We start from the raw sequence: 17,959 nt of genomic DNA, 5'->3' as shown, positions 1-17,959 counted from the left end.
TACATATGTATGTATAAAAGAAAAGTAGAACGTGCGTGTGTCTGAGCTCTTCCCTAACCGTCTTGAATGTGCCATTGCTATCGGGTGACAATAATCATACAAATGTCGTAGATAACACACAATTTATTGGGATAAGAAATATATGTATATGTGCAATTGTTTGTTTTTTAGTGGAAATCAATACCCGTCGGTGGTACACGACACTCCATGGCTTGGGTTTGGTCTGTGTGAAAGCGGGAGGGGAGCGAGTTTGCTGACGCTGGGTTTACATAGCACGAGTATTTGCCCAGTAGGGTATCAATGGAATGCTCTAAAGTCAGCTGGAGGGTTACTTAAAAAAACGGAAATAAAAAACCCAATTGAAAGTGCGAAGGTAGGGGAAATTGGGCAACGAAGCGAGTTGTTTGGCTAAGGAATTGTGAAATTGATGCTTGGGAAAGTGTGTTTAACACGCGTCTACAAAGCAAATATCGAATTAACACCATTCTTGTGTAAAAAGCTTACTGCTATTTGTTTTGATTATGTAATAATGCGCTCTACGGGTTTTAAATTAGCAACGAAAATATGAGAAATGAAAGGGTGTATGTATGTATAGAAGGGTAAGAACAATGAAAGATATCTTAAATTAAAAAATAACCTTTTCTTTTGCAACTGTTAACACAAAATTGAGTAAAAATATGCTGAAAAAATGAGAATCAAAAATTAAAGAAAAAACAACGGAAATAATTTTAACAAATAAATTTATTTGGCTTATGCATTTTTTATAGCTATAATTATACACTTGAAACAATAATCTAAAATTGAAATTAAAATCATAAATTAATTTAATTTCTTACAAATATTTCTTTTTATTAAATAATTACATTAATTAAATAATTTTGGACCAAATTTAAGTAAAAGCAGTAATAATCGGCAATCGCTAAAAGGCACGCAGCTTTTTAAAATACTTAAAAAAATTCACAAAAATAGCAACTGCCGTTGTACTGTTCGATTCACATATGTGTATGTACGTGTTTGTTTCGGTTATCGTGTATATTTCAGTTTTCGCTAATTTATTACTTTATTTGCTTAAATTTTGTAGTTTAAATTTTACTTCTGTAACTGCAACACTTCATTGCTGTGGGCGCACATCGCGAATTCACCTTAAATGCTAAAAAATTAATATACAGTGACATGCGCCCGCAACAAAGAAAGTCGCAACTCGGCCGTTATATGCTTGTATGGCTAACCTATTGTTATATATTTTCGACTTTGTGCCGTTATATGTTGGTATGGCTAACCTATTGTTATATATTTTTGACTTTTTCTTAAGGCGTATGGCTAAAGTCTACTAAGCTTTAAGCTATCAGCAAGACTGTTTGTATAAAATACGTTGACTAGACTAAACTGGGCTCGTACCGTTATCCAAAGCTCTATATGGTTTAGGTTATTAGGTTGAAAATGTTCTCAAAATCATTATGGTTTTATAGTCATGATATTCCAAAGCAGAGCGAAGCACTTGTCTTGGAAATTTCTCAATTTTGTGTACTGCTTAACTTAAATACCAAATTCACAATGTTATTTATTTAACTCGCTTCTATTGGGTAGTCGAAAAAGTCTTTTCGTATTTCTAATCAAACTTCAACTTATTTTTTATAATTATAATGAACTTTAATTAACCAAATATGTACCATTTTTGTTGACCACTTTATGACATTTTTCCATTTTTCGGCAAGAGACATTATTCCATAAGTGTAAAACTTTTCTGGTTTCTCGACGAAAACCTGCGACAAGTAATTTTCACAGGCTGCTCCTGAAGCTAACTTTACTCCATTTAGGGAGCTCTGCATTGTTCGAAACAAATGGTGGCTCGATAGTGCAAGATCAGGGCTATATGGTGGATGCATTAAAACTTCCCAGCCCATCTCTCCCAGTTTTTGCCGAGTCATCAAAGATGTGTGTGGTCTAGCGTTGTTCTGATGGCAGACGAAGCTCTTTCTGTTGATCAGTTCTGACCGTTTTTTTTTTTTGATTGCTTGCTTCAATCTCATCAGTTGTTGACAGTAAAATGTATAATCAATCGTTCGACCAGGCTGAAGCAGTTCCACCAAACACTCAGCATAACCTTTCGAGGCGTCAATCCTGGCTTTGCGACCGTTTGTTGAGCTTCACCATGCTTAGACCATGATCTTTTTCGCACATTATTGTCGTATTTGATCCACTTTTCGTCTCCTTTTACCATTCGTTTCAGAAATGATTCGATTTCATTTCGTTTCAGCAAAGAATCACAGATGATAATTCGGTCCATTAAATTTTTCACAGATAATTCACGTGGTGCCCAAACATTGAGCTTCTTTTTGTAGCCAGCCGCTTTTTAAATGGTTCAAAACGTTTGATAATTTAATCGATTTTTTAAACGAAAGGTTGACCAGAGCGAGGTGCATCTTTCACATCGATATTTTGAGTACGAAAGCGAGCAAACCATTATTGTGCTACCCGAACTCATGCAGAATCGTCTCCATAAAAGCAACAAATTTCATTGGTGATTTGCGTGGCATTCTTCTTTTTTTTATGCAAAAATAAAAAAAATACAGCGAACTTCTTCTATTGACAAAATATGAAAAGACTTTTTCGACCCAATGTTTGCAGTATAAAATCACTATCATTATCAAATAACGGTATATAATTGGTTTGGCAACGTATACGAGCCCAACTTTTTACTTCCCTTGTAGACCAGCTTATTTGTAAATTGTATGTGAATTTGGTATATTTTTCGCTTCTTTGTTTTCCAGTACAAATTAAAGTATTTGCATAAAATTTAAAATTTAGTAAAAATTAAATTTAAATACGACAATTACATAAGCACATACAACTTTTACCACATCTACAACTTGCGACGATCCCAATTAATAAAAACGATCCTTCAGTTAATGAAAACGTTCGCAATTCGTTTGATTTTTCTACTTTGAGGTAATTTCTACTAAAAGTCTGCTCAAATGAATGGCTTGAAGTTTTACCTGGCAATCTTATTGTTATTAGTTATATGAGGTAGTCATGCGGTATTTAATATTTTTTTCTACGCGCTTTTAACTCAACTTTTCTCAAGCCGCCACACATTTCGCGGTTGTGTTCATTTGTGTTTTTATTACTTTATATATCTATATATATATTTAATTACTACTACTTGTTTAAGTAAAAATTATTTGTTAATTTTTAATGGAAAGTACCAAGTAAATTGTACTTTTGCCCTGAGAAAACGTTCTTGTCCTGTTTTGATTTATCTTATTTACTCGTATATAGTACGTGTTGTGTGCAGTTGTATTTGTATGTTAAAGTGTATATACAGTAAACACTAGTATATGTGTATTTATATTATATACTATGTATTTGTGCAAGTACTGTTATCGAATGTGGTACGTTTGGCAAATATGTATGGTATGTACGTATTCATTGTTGTCTGCATGTATGTATGTACTTGTGTTATGATACTATCTTATACCAAGTGTTTTTAAGCTTCGATCGATAACTAATATTTTGTAACTAGTTGTTAATATTATTAAGAGTAAATTCATTATTTCCATAGTTTGACTGAAACTTTTATGTTTTTGAGCAAAGCCTTTCCCTTTGTGGATTTCATGCATATGTATATATGTATATTTATGTATGAGAATGTATGTTTGTAAGTATCTGTTACGTGGGAGTTCTTAATTTCAAAACTACATACTTAAGCATAGTTCTAAATGTTTGTTTAATATTGCAGACACTTTCGGTTCAGCGAACAATGTCTCACACACCAAACTTTTTGCTTCACACGCCTATGTTCGTATGCATTCCTGTATGTATATATTTATGTGTAAATTTAGCTAGACTGCAACAGTGACTGTGTTGTGCTTGCTAAAGTTGCAGTACCTCGACTTAATTATGTATGTATGTACGTATAGAATTTGCATTTCCGCTAAATTTTTGTTAATTTCTATAAACAAATTTTGATTTTATTTTAGGAACTTTTGATTTTTGTCATCACCGAATGCTTAGTGCTAAGCCCGACTCACTTGTGTCAAATGTTGCCAGACGTTTGCTTATGTATGTATATAATTCAACTGATTTCAAGCAATTCTAATGCGAAAAGTTTTTTATAATTTATTTTCTATTTCTTCAAGTAATTCTCAATCAAAAGCGCACTCAGCCTTTTTGGTTAGTTAGTAAAGCTTTAACTTGACGCAGAAAACATCGACAAGCTAAACGCGTTTGGTTCAAGAATGGATTAAAATTTTAGCACAGATTTTCTGTACAAATCTGTACGCAACAATCTGGCAACAATTTATTCAAGTTGCGCGCCTTAGTCTTAAGCTCCAGCGCTCTAGGCTGGTGTCAAGTTGAAGGACACCGTTACAGGCCCTGAGATGCGTTTTCTAACGGGCAAATAAACTATAGCTGGCACAAACCTGTTACTGGACTCCTCAGCACTACCTGCAGCGCTGGCAGCCTCCGTCATTGTGTCCATTTCACGCTCACGCTGGATTTCCAACACAAAAGCTTGCATTTGCGGTTCACCGTCCTCCAGGCCGTCGCCTGTCACGTCCTTCGGCACCGCATAGGAAGCCACCTTTCCACATTTTTCCGCTAAATCATTGAGCGCGACCTGGGCGAAGGTGCTAGTGGTGGTTGTGGATATGGGTGAGGTCGCGATTGTGCGTGTTTTCTCCAACTTGATGTGCGCGAAGGACTTGGTGGTTATAACCTCCTTGCGGCTCTCCTTTGCTTCTATTTGCTTTGTGCTGCGTTGTGCCTGATTCTCTTTAGTTGACTTTGATTTACTTGTACTGCCAGATGGTGTGGTTGATCGTGTGGACAGATTAGTCGGTTCGACGCGTCCGCACTCCATCGTCGTCATGCTATTGGTCTGTGCTATGGACAGTAATGTAGACTTGTCCGTCATTGGTGTATTGGTGGAGTCTGACTTCGATTTGGTCTCACTACCGCCATTTATTTCGTCTTTGATGCCACTGCCGGGGATTAATTGACCTGAAGCAGTTGCATTCAAATCTCCAGCACCACCGAGCAGCGTATGCGAACGTTCGTGTATGAAGAGAAATGCATAGTATGGAGTGGTGAAGGGACAAATGGAACATTGGTATTCTTGTAAGCGTGGTGTAGAGTGCGATTGTTCTGTGGCAGCTCCAAACATGCCCGGCAAGATATTCTTGGGCATGTTACCTAGCAAATGCTGCGCATTTAGGTTTTGCAGGGCTTGAGCAAGATTCGCTGGGTTTGACAACGCTCCAGTGGCAGTATTCATATTGTTTGCATTAGAACCAGCATTAGCTGAGCCATTGGGTATTTTGAGAGTAGGACTGGAGGATTTGCTTAAAGGACCGTATTGTTGTTCCAGTTCGCGTAGTTTCTCAATACCTGCCGTGCCATGGTCGCTTTGCAAATGTGCACGCAGCCACTTTGCGCTGCGGAATCGACGTGTACAAATCACACAGACCTCTGTGTAGTTGGCGTAATCCGATTTGGAGTCACCGGAGTTGCCACTACCGAAGGGGCTCAAGTTTAGACCGCGGTTCAGATCGGTTTCTGCGGATGATTGTTGCTGCTGCTGTTGTTGTTGTTGTTGTGAATCAAAGCTCAGCCCATTTTGCCGAGGTTGTGGCAATGGGGCGCTCTCGTCGACAATGCCGTGCGTGTTTTGTTTGTGTACGCGCAAAAAGTATTTGCTGCAGAGCTCTTTGTTGCAAATGTTGCAGACAACTCCACCGATTTGTGCGCCGTTCTCGATTTCAATGCCGTGCATACGTTGCATGTGTGTCTTCATGAAGTATTTATTGCACAGTTCCTTGTTGCAAATTTCGCAATAGCTGCTAGTCGGCGTAATGGTGTAGGGTGGACGTGAGCCCATAGATGCAGCGTTCGGGTTTATGGGACGTTCGGGTGTGGCGAAGCCGTCCCTCAGCGGACTTCCGGGTAATAGATGAACTTCGGCGATATGTTGTTTGAATTCTTGTATATTGGCAAAGTCACGATCGCACTGATTGCAGCGCATTTCGTTGAGCGAAGGTATAACGCCAGGGGAACCTGAGGGCGAATGCTTGAGCACTTGTTGTTGCTGCTGTGCTTGCATTTGTTGCTGTTGCTGGAAGAGATGCTGCTGAAAGTTAAGCGGTAGTGTGCCGCTAGCTTCCAACAGGCCGGCATGGTCGGTCATCATATGAACTTGTAGTGCATATTGATTCTCCATATCGCGGCCACAGATGTGACAGCCCATCGTACGTTTGCCATTCAAGTCGTTTAGTTGTTGTATCATAGATTGCAGTTTTTGTAGATTTTGCAGGCCAACAGCGGTCTCAGGACTGGTTGGCATATTGGCACCCGAATTATAGGATTCCGCTAAAATCTTTTGGGGTTCTGGAGTAGAAGCCACGCTGTGCGAACCCGCTTGTTGTTGTGGTTGTTCAGCCGACTGTCGACCGGATAAACATTTGTTTTCCTGGTTTTCATCATTTGCTTTTGAAACCTCTTCATCATCTTGTTCAAGTTTAATGCGTTTAGCTACATGCTGGGGGGCATCGTCGGCGCCAATAATTGGCGCGGTGGAAACGGAGGAAGTGGCGGCGGCAAACATGCGTTGAGCCATGAGCGCTTTGTCATTGGCCATCATCAAATTTAACGGCATACCCGGTAGACCCATAAAAGGCCATGCCATCTTTTGAGCAAACTGAAGCTGTTCGTCTTTAAGATCATCTGGAGGTACGAAGATGCCATGCCGCTTCCATTTATGTGTACGCAGGAAGTACTTGTTGCAATATTCCTTGCAACAGATTTCACAAAATGCTTCCGGATTAACCACACCCAAACGACGCAACTTATCGTGTGAGAAATTGGCTTCGCGTGCCTGCTGTTGCGATTGTGGCGAAAGCTTTCGTGGCTGCGGTGTGAAAGACACTTCTTCTTGTTCAAGAGTGAAGTCTTGTCGGAAGCCATCGGGCATCTGAAATTGCTTAGCTTCGGAATCTGTTGGTGAACTTATTTTAGACAAATCATGTTTCGATTCATTTTGAGCAACTGAGGTCGTTGTGTCTGATTTCGATATTGGCACGCTTGACTGCAGTGGCGGTGGAGTGGGATTTGTAGATTCGCCGGGGCTTCTGCGCTGCTGATCGTGTGCTTTGGCGCGATGACGACGCATGGCGAATACATTGGTGAAACGTTTTGAGCAAACGTCGCAGTACACTGGCGGCGGTGCAGGCGGAGTCAGTTGTTGGGACGACGCTCCGTTATTGGCTTGTTGCGAACTAATTTGTTGCTTCTGAGCTTCTTCCAACGCCATTTGCTGTTTCTGTTGTAAATGTTGCATGGATTGTTGTTGTTGTTGTTGTTGCTGCATTTGCAGCTGCAACATTTGAGTCATGGCGCTAATATTTCCGCCAGTAGTGTTGGCTCCTCCCTCGCCACCAGTAGAACCGGCTGGATCGTAAATGCCATGCTTGTTGGCTCTGTGTGTCTTGAGGAAATATTTGTTGCAGAATTCCTTATTGCAAAGATCGCAATAGGCTTCAGGATTGAATATACGAATCGGCGGACGATTCATTCCATCAACCGTGGGAAAACCGGGCATACCTAATAACGGCAAATAGCCGCCGGCGGAGAGTGCTGCTGCAGCTGCAGCCTCTGGCGGAAAAGGAAATCCCATGCCCGGCATAGTGTTGAGCCATGGTTCTTTTCCGTTAGATAGCAGATTTGCGTTATGGTTTTCAATTTGATTTGCGGCTGTGTTGACAGCGGGCGGTGAGGTAGAATTCTCATAGTCAGGGCGTTCCATTTTAACATTTACTGAGGAGAGCATGTCGTACGGTATGAGCTCTGCCTTCTGTTGACCCTGATCTACGGCACGATTAGTATTCTCACATTCGGTTTCATCATTCTGATGTTCTTGTAACATATGCAATCCCAGTTTAAATTCGGTTTCGAAGTTTTCGCCACAAGTTTTGCAAAAAGTCTGATAAGGATTTGTCAGCTCTTCTCCTAGCTGGTGTGACTTCGGTGAACATTCGTCGCTTACTGGCTCATTATTTCCAGTTTTCATTTCCGAGACGATCTCTGTTTTCGGTTTTACCAACTGTGACGAGGAAAAACTTTCTTCGGGCCCAGCCGCTCCAGTGTCTGGTGATATGTTTCCGAAACGTTGCTGCTTTTGTTGCAGCAATTCAAACGTTTCCTTTAACTGCTCTATTGATTTTGGTAAAAACATTTTCGATAATTTGTCGTCGTAATCGATTGGCAGTGTGGTCGGTGTCATGCTGCCTCCTCCGAATTGATCCTTATCTGCCATTATGGCTTCTGCAGCCGCATTGATTAGTGCGCCGTCACTGCCCTCATTTAAACTTAGTGCCGCCGCCGCTGCAGCTGCGGCTGCTGCTTGTGCGCCAACCCTACTGGGATTGTTCTGCTTGCGTCGTTTTTTCGCAGCATCGTTTATTGCCTCCAAGAATTGCAGTTGCATGGCTGCTGCATTAGCGGCTGCCGTCATAGCTGCCATTGCAGCCGCTGCGCCGTCATCGGCGATTGGTGTCGTTGACATGTCGGCGTCATCTTCTGGTGTCCCTTCATCTCGTATTGTGCTATCAACGGGCTCCTCCAGTGTAATTGCGGCACTTGTAACGCTTCCGCCATTAGAGGTTTTTGGGGACACGCTTCTGCTCTGTTTCGGCGTGTGTGGGTTGGATGGGCTCGCTTGGCTCGCACTGCTTGCTAGAACTTCGTTGATGGAGCGCTTCTGTGTATTTGCTACTGGGTTCGTATTTGTTGTGTTGTTGTTGCTTGTGGTTGTGTTGTTACAACTTGTGCTGTTGTTGGTAGTTACGTTACTATTACTATTGCTGCTGCTGCGATTATTTAGCGAGGATGCATTGGAGACGTCTGAGAGTGCAGTGTCCTCGCTGCTTAAGTCTGGCGGTGGGGTGGCATATATAGACGCGGCCATTTTTGTTATTACTGTTGGGGCGAAATGAAGATAAGAAAAATTTAAGAAACTATATTAATTAGGAAAGAATTAAGCGAGTATCTAAATTATTGCGACATGCGAGGAAAATTTATAAACATTACGGAGAGGAATAAAGTTGAGAGTGCATGCGTTCTATACCAATATTTATGAACTTGTGAATCGAATCAATATGAGAGTGCATGCATTCTTGAACAATATTTATGAACTTGTGGAACGGAAATATTTTGAAAGCGGGTATTCTTTGCAGTTAGAGGCTAAAGAATTTTGGTTTAGAAAATTATTTCAAAAATGTCTAAAACGGTACTCTCGTGTCATGTGCAAAATGAATGCTGGAATGGGTATGATTTATGTGTTTACTTTTCTAAATTTTGTCAGAAAAAATCCTCATAGCTGCTTAATAAAAATTTTCGCTCCTAACAAACCTTAATGGAACTGATTTAACTTTAATTGAATTGGTTCACAAATAAATTGGAAAAATTACAAATATATTAGATTTGACTTTTCTGAATATCTCTTTTATTTTCAACCAGGCACTCTAAAGCCAATAATTTTGTGAATATATCCCTTCGCGACAGTAGTAGCTGTGTATTTCGTTAGTTCTAAGCGACTTTTGGTCTTACTTGCGAGCAATATATCTGGTGAAGTCGAAAATTCCAACTATTTATCTACATAAACTTAGTACAACCGCCCAGCCCAAATCTTCTGCCTTGCAATTCAATTTTGTAGCTTAAAGCATTGCTTGAATCAGCCAACTAACAGCACGTGCATACACAAAAACAGTTACTTAAATAATTACAAATATTATCAAACACACGCACACACAGCAACTTGGAGTTTGTGTAGACACTTTTTCATTTTTCCTAATATTATTTCTTTTCCCCAGTTTTCCTGCAAATTCTATGAAAAATTTTCCATTATACATAATTTCCACCGTATCCCCCACCAACGCCGTTGCACATAACGTCCTGATAACCAAAGCAACAATCCACAATCACATACACATTTATATACACACGCACTGGCACAGCTTTGAGTGGCGGTAGCGACAGCAACAACAAAATACAAAAAATTATACAAAGTCATCCGATTTAAGGAATACAAATTTTTCTTATTTCATATACTCGTATCTCCTTTGAATTGGCTGAGTTGCCACGTCTTGCTGCGCCTGCCAACGCTGCCGACTTGCGCTCAAAGCTGGCGGCCAAGCCGTTACGAACTAGCAAACAGAACGCCCTCACATTACACCCGACCACCGCCACCAACTGTATTTTGATTGTAGTCCTGCTTGTGTGTGTGTGTTTGTGTGTTTAGCCGTACATGTAAAACTTATGAAAATTTTCTTCAACATGACTTGGCAAAATAAATTTCATTCTTGAGAAAAAAGTGAAAAAGTAGTGGAAATGCAAGCCAGCAGTCGCACGAAACTAGCGTGAAGGGCGGTGGGGGCACTGAGTAGCGAAAAGAATTCTCGATTCTGCCGAAAACATAAATTAAGTTTCCATGGTTGAAATTGGTTGACTAGCAAGACGGCTACATACTAAGTAAAGCATACGTAAGTATGTATGTATGTGTCTGTATGTAATTTTAGTTGTAGTTGGCAACTGCTTGGTGGCCTGCACGCTTCGTTGGCTCGACTTGACTTTCGTTTTTGCCAAGCAACGCTCACTATTTTGCTAGAAGCAAACTCTTAGGTTAGTTGTTGTTGTCACTGCTGCCGTGTGGCGTTGCAGATATGCCGAATTAAAGTTGGCTGCGTTGGCCGTTGGCGTTGGGCGGCAATTGTATCGCTTCGCCCGCTGCCCCTCCGTGTGATGCCGAAGAGTGAGTGCAAAGGCCGTGTGGAAAACAATATAAACCCACAAGTGTGTGTGATCTGTTTTGTGGCATAGTGCATAGGTAACTGATTGCTGCTTCACTCATTTCGCATCACCACATTACTTGCTATCTCCTTCTTCCAGCATTCGTCGTATTTATTTGGTTCTTACATAGAATTTGTGCCTTCACATATTTTAGTGAGATGCGCGTTTGAGTTTAAGGAAAAATGTGAAAGGTAATAGAAAAAAAAAACAAATGAAAAAGTAGAAAATTGAACGAAAAATGCCCCAATGAAAATGGCAAGAATGTAAACAAACTACTCTTCTCTTTCGACAGCCTCAAGTAATTGCCTGGGTGGCTGCCAGAGTGGGTGGTCGAAGCAAACACCAAATATGATATGTAAGTGGCTGGTCGATTGCTGGGAGAAGAGGCTGGTAGACAAACTGAATGCAGCACCACCTGCTGGGTGAGTTGTGTGTTTGGTTTTTGACGTTTAAGGGGGCCCAACGCCTAAATGTATGCTATATACAGATAGTAAAGAAAAGATGCTGGGAATAAACAAGTTTAACCTGCAACGACATCTACTGACTAAAAACGAAAAAACTTTTTCGACTACCCAGTTTATCTCAATGGAGTATAGATGAATGTTATTTAAATTAAAAGTATTTATTTAATCAAGCGAATTAATACGAGTCATAGTCTTGGTCATCTTGAGATTTTTTATTTGACATTTGGTACACTAAACCTATTTCTTTACTAACTTTAATTTACTATGGAATAAGTAAGCAATGTTTTCACAGATAATTAAGTCATTTGCAAAAAGCGGACAGTTTTTTCGTTAAATGCCAGAGCAAACTAACCAAAATTTCTTTTAATTTGTATATTCACAAAAAAAAAACAAAAAACAAAAAAATTAATAAAATCGTATACACAATTAAAATATATTGTATATCAAATAAGAAATAAAAAAATATTTATTTTTTTCTGGCAAACATGCTAACGGTTGTTAACGAGTTCTTCACGGCACCCTTCAAAAAAATTTTAAAGAAAAATTCGGCTGTTGATTATACGAATATTCACTATCATTTCACTAATATTATTCTTATGAGCTATTTTTACTTTTTTTTAAATTTCTTTTTTAATTTTGTTTTTATTTTTTTGTTACAAATTTTTGTTTTTTATTATATTATTTTTTTTTATTTTAAATATTTGCTTACGTACACATATGTAATATTTATTGTTGTTATGATGTATAAAAATTATTTTTTAATATTTTTGCTTTGCTTCTTCTCATAGAGTAAATGCAATTACTTTCGTTTATCACACAAAATGTCAAGTCATTGATATTTATTCACTTGATTTAGAAATCGAACAAATGTTTGTCGTTTGAATCGCGTAAAAAAATCGAATGAGTAAAGCGCGCATGCGCAACGGTGTTGTATCCTTTGGAACGTGCCGTTTAGTACTGTGCAGTGCGCCTCTGTGCATGATGCAGCAGAAAATCAACCAACAAAAAAGTGCACAATTTTCGGCACTTTTTTCGTTAAATTCACCGATTTACCGATTTCCGATCGGCGATCGACGACCGCACAAATAATCAGGGGACAAACAAACAACTACCCCCTCGCCAACGTTGCACTTTTATTGCGACACGATTTTCACAATAAAATTCCGACTGCCACACACATACATACATGCAAAGTCGCACAACGAAGCGCGCACATTTAATGGTTTTCCATCAAAAAACCACTTTGAAACACCCCAAAATATTGAAAATCACATAATTTCCCTCAAAAAGTGAATTGCAACGCAGGCAGTGCGCCCGCCAATGCAAACCAGGCGACAGTCTCACAGTCTACGTGGAGAGTTCGTGTTTGTGCGTGTGGTCGTGTGTCTGTGAGGCGGTTGATTGGTCCGCCCTTTTTGCTTTCACAGTTTTTACCATTCGATTTTCTATTGTTGCGCAGTATTGTGCCTGTTGTGGTTGTTGTACTTGTTGTTGCTGTACTTCTTGTTCTTGGTTTTGTTGCTACTAGTTTTTTCCCTAATCGACCGGCACAGTGTTCGATGCTCTACGCGATAGTTTTTCAATTTGCTCATTGTTGTTGTCGTTTAAATGACAGCAAGACGGCGCGTTATGTGCATAATTCATATTTAAGGGTGTGTTGTTGCTTCACCGTTTTGGCTGGTCAGCGAGTGCGCTCGCCGGGGCCTTGGCATTCAACTAATTTCACTTTCAACATCTTCTCCAATTTCCCAACTTCAAGTTCAACGTGCACCAACACATGCATATATACAAACAGTTATGTCCCGCATTAATTTGACAGCATCTTGACGTTCTGAGGCATAGTTATCTGGTATCTCATTGTGCACGTGTTTGTCTGGCTGTGTGCACGGAAGCTAATCAAGTATGTCACATGCATGCCCATCAAACTCAACTGAGCCCTGAGGCCAATTATAATGAGCATCATCGCAGTTGGACACATTATTACACACACACACACACAATCAAAGTGCGCATATGTGCTCGAGTACTTGTTCATGCGACATGCAAATCAACAATGCAAAACTGTGAACAATCGCATTGCCAAATCTGTTGCAACAATTACCCAATCGCGCTATCCATAAACGCACTGTGCTTCACTTTCCCCCATGCACCCATCGCTTTTTTGTTTTTGTTACCGCTTTTGATTGTTGTCTTACAATATTATACAGCACTTATCCATATATGGGATGCTGTCCTTAGAGTCGCTAAGCGCAATTGACAGATCCAGTCATACTTTGGCAAGTCATAGTTAATCCGTCAAACTACCCTTAGCAGATCATACTGGCATAGCTGGCAGTGACTAATAAAGTTATTGACATGCAAACTGACTCGCACCAGGTCACATTCACCTCTATGTACATAAGCACATCGGCACAATAGGAATGCCTTCTAAGCACTTGAATCTGACCACTTCGTGAAAAACCAATAACAAAACACATAAATGCTGTTCAAATATTCGATCTCCCGGGACTTCCACGCTATTAACCAAACATCAACTGTATTCCGGAACTTGCCGCTGCAAATGTTGTTTTCAATTTTGAATTTAGTAGTGTTGTTGGTGTAAAGATTGTAGTAAGCCCATATATTATGTGTACATATGTACATAAGTGTTGCCAATCACTGCTGAGGGCATATGAGGTCAAATCTTTTCTTTTACCAGCCAGTTTAGTTCCATCTCTTAGCATTACAGTAGAGAAATAACTTAAAATATTTACAATATTTTTTGAAATCTTCGGGACTTTCAGTACTGTTTAAAACTGAAACCTTTAAGCACATTCGACCTAGCGACGGCGAAATCTTCTTGTCTGATCTTCCTGAACATTTTGAAGACGGCAGTGACTTATCAAACAGCTGATGGACACAACTTTGTAGTTGCCGTACTAAAGCCTTTCACTTCAAAGAAATTAAAAAACTTTTTGGGCAAAAAAGAAGTTAACACATATGTTGATTTATATGTTCATTTCACATATTAGTGGCACCACGGCAGCTGTCGATTGCCAACTGAAAATGTTGACCTGACTGTCTATGGCTGACTTTTTACATAGACACCATATACTTATGTATGTAATGTAAGGATTTTAATTATCCTGTTAACTTAATATCATAGAAATTGGTGAATCCGAAAACTATCTATCTAGTAGAAAAAGTTATAAGAATTTGTAGTTCGGGGACACCGACAGCAATAACTGCAAGATTGATGCCCATTAGAGCGTGTGTATTTTAATATTTGCTGCCTGTCTTCTGCCGTCTTTATTGTGTTTAGTGCATGAACATGGCGCTACGCGAACATTGCGAAATTGAAATGAACGGATTTTTAATAAAAAAAAAAAGAAAAATTTCTTATAGATCTTTATCTTGACTTTGATCGTTTAGTGTGTATTGCAGCTATGTGTTGCTTGTAACATTTCAGATATTTTATTATTGAGGTATTAGTTCGCATATGCAATACTACTGTGATCCAATTGAAAGGTGAATTCTCCTTCAAAGTAATCCTCTTATGCCAACGAATTTCCCAGTCATCATAGCACTCCTCCGTCGTGATGGTCAGCTTCGATTCAGTTGTAATGTCCTCAGTTGAGTCAAAACGGTGTCGCCGGAGTGGTTTTGCGAATTTGCTGAATAGCCAGAAGTTACACGAAGGTAAATCAGGCGAATCAGGCAAGGTGGTTGTGGCACGATAATAGTTGAAAACGTGCCGAAATGATCACGAATAACCAATGCATTATGAGATAGTGCATTATCGCACTTCTTTGTTCAATTAATTCAGACAGAGTAAAATCGAAGAACTTTTAGAGCTTCACAAAACGACGCGTATCTCAAATACTAATGAATATTTTGACGTGAAATTTAGCATAGATGTCACTAATAGTACTACCAACTTGCAGAAAAAAAGAATTTACCAATTCGAAAAACACGCGAAGTATAAATTTAAAATATCTTTTCAATTTTCTGTTTGATAACACGATGTCATGATCTGTAAAGTTTTCATAATATTCAGTAATGTTTACAATTTCATCATGGAAAAGATATACGCAAGAACAACGTTTACAAATTATTAATCTTTATTATTTTGATATCGTTTGCTCGTTCTCCAATTGCAACTGTCGTAATAATCGGCCACCTGTGCTCGCTATTCGTTGAATTGTTGAAAACTTCGTGCGTACATTTTCTTTACATAATGTTCAAGTGCCATTATGACAAAGGACCGTTCGAAGCAATGAAAATATTGCTGCCGTTGAGGCAAGTGTCGTTGAAGAATTTGTCGATTCCAAGACGTTTTCGAGAATTGGGACTGCCTTAAACCAAAACAGGGTGGATTTTGAGAAAGGATTTGGGCTTGCATCCGTATAAAATGGTTTTCACTGAAGAAGTGGAGCCATTAAACCACCGTAAACTTCGGGAATTTTTTAAGTTTTTTTAAGAAAATCAATCAAATTAGAACATCGTCTCTACAGGGTCCGGCACTCGAAGACCATTCGCGCAGCTGTCGCACTGAAATCAGCTGTTTATAAATTTGCTGAATGACAGTTCGGAGTATTGTTCACAAGTGTACAAAAGCGTTTTGCCAAAAGTGAACGCAAAAAAGTGATCAGCGATGGAATTCAAACGTAATAGTGTGATTGCTTTATATTTTGGCTGGAAAATCACAGCCAGCAATTGTTCGTGAGCTCAAACACCTTAATGTGAATAAAGTTTTTGTTTATCGCACCATCACTCGTTACAATGATACTGGTAGCATCGCAAAACGCCATGAAGGTGGTCATCAAAAGACTGCAACGTCACGTGAGATGGTTCGGAAAGTGAAGAAGCGACTTGAGCGAAATCCACGACGAAGTGCCAATCAAATGGGTAAACAACTGAAAATATCCGACCGCAGCATCCGACGCATATTGATAAATGAGCTCAAGGTCAAGCCTTACAAGTTCCAAAAGGCCCATGCTCTTACACCGAAGCAGCAAAAAGGAAGAATTGTGAGAGCGAAGCAGTTGCTTCGCTTGGCCGTAAGTGGTCAAATTCCGAACATTGTCTTTTCTGACGAAAAAATTTTTCCAATTGAGCAATTAGTGAACTCTCAAAACGATAGGGTTTACTTGACCGACCGTTCATTCGAGAATCTAAGTCATCGGTTGGCCACCAGGAGGCAGCACCCGCCACAAATAATGGTTTGGGCCGCTGTCACCGCATATGGGCGCTCTCCAATTGTTTTTATCGAGCCTGGCGTCAAAGTAAATGCGATATTATTAGGAGGGTAAGTGTTCTGGAGGCTGCTTTGAAGCCGTGGGCAAACAAACATTTCGGTCGCAAACCATGGACGTTTCAACAAAACTCAGCACCGTCTCACAAAGCGCGAGTGAGCCAAGAATGGCTGAAAAACAACGTTCCGAACTTCATTACGACCACACAATGGCTCTCGAATTCACCAGATGCGAATCCAATGGATTATTCTCTCTGGGCCATTTTGGAGAGCAAGGTCCGAAGTAAAAAATACACCAGTCTCGAGATGCTGAAGAAAGCCATTGTCCCTGAGTGAGCCAAAATACCGGCAAGTCACATTCGGGCAGCTTGCAATTCGTTTTTTGACCGGCTCAAGGCCATAGTTAAGGCAAAAGGTGGTCATATCGAGCAAAAGTGATTTGGTCCTGAATTTATGATTATTTTCACATATTTTGTACTTTAAAATAAATAAAAATAATTTTCCAAACCGAATTTATGAATTTTTTGATCGGTTGCATGTGTAGATGTACAATGAGTATAAGAATCGTTAGCAAGTCCTGAGAAACGTTAAATAAAACACGTAAGGAAGAGTTAAGTTTGGGTGTAACCGAAAATTTCATACCTTTGCAACTTCCAGGGATAAAAGGCGGAGCGATACCTTCAGGTGCATAATGTTTATTAGTTATATGGGGTCTAGACAAGTTCTCACCCGATTTCTTACATTTTTTACACAAAATTACATTAAACTTTATAGAGGGTGGGGCAAGGCCAATTTTTTTATTCTTAGCCCAAAGGTGCCCGTTGCTAATGCGATATCCTGCACTAAATTATACTATATATTTAACTCGTTTATTTCTAGGTGATAAAAACAACCGTTAGGTGAACAAAACTATGTAGCAATGTGTTGCAAAAATAAAATAAAGAACCTTCGGGGCTCAGATTAATAACATTTTAATGGGAGGTATTCGAAAATATTCCACCATATTAAAAAAAAGAAGAATCAAAGTTAATATTTGCTTACGAATACACTCTCATAATTACTTTTCAAATCAACCAATGTGCTAGTGTTTCAAAACAAACGGTACCATTTTAGAATGAACAAGCACATATGTACATTGTACATACACGAGCAAGCGATGCAAATGTATGCGCGTAGTATAGGATAGAAAAGCCGGCATTCGTGTGTTGAAGGTGTTCAAGTGCGTATGAGTAAAATGTCACTTTCACTTTCATTTTGTTTCTGAGCCTGCGCAGAAACACCGAAACAAAGTGAGAAGGCCAGTTCAATACATACATATGCAGCGAATTATATGAAGTGTGTATGGAATAATGTGAGCATTTGTTCGCGAAGAGAATAACCTCAAAACCAGTAAGCGACGATTACTACTACACACAGTGCT

The 17,959-nt window shown here is 39.5% G+C and overlaps 1 protein-coding gene across 1 annotated transcript; it reads right to left on the bottom strand.

The window, feature by feature from the left end:
• Nucleotides 1-4,329: 4,329 nt before the first annotated feature.
• On the bottom strand, nt 4,330-8,967 carry LOC126763678 (uncharacterized). The gene has a single exon (XM_050481398.1). The coding sequence runs from the start codon at nt 8,960-8,962 to the stop codon at nt 4,340-4,342; it is 4,623 nt and encodes a 1,540-aa protein (XP_050337355.1). The 5' UTR covers nt 8,963-8,967; the 3' UTR covers nt 4,330-4,339.
• Between the last annotated feature and the right edge of the window lie 8,992 nt (nt 8,968-17,959).

Source organism: Bactrocera neohumeralis, chromosome 6, assembly GCF_024586455.1.
Source record: "Bactrocera neohumeralis isolate Rockhampton chromosome 6, APGP_CSIRO_Bneo_wtdbg2-racon-allhic-juicebox.fasta_v2, whole genome shotgun sequence".
Lineage (NCBI taxonomy): Eukaryota > Metazoa > Arthropoda > Insecta > Diptera > Tephritidae > Bactrocera > Bactrocera neohumeralis.
This window is presented reverse-complemented; position numbering and strand designations above follow the sequence as displayed.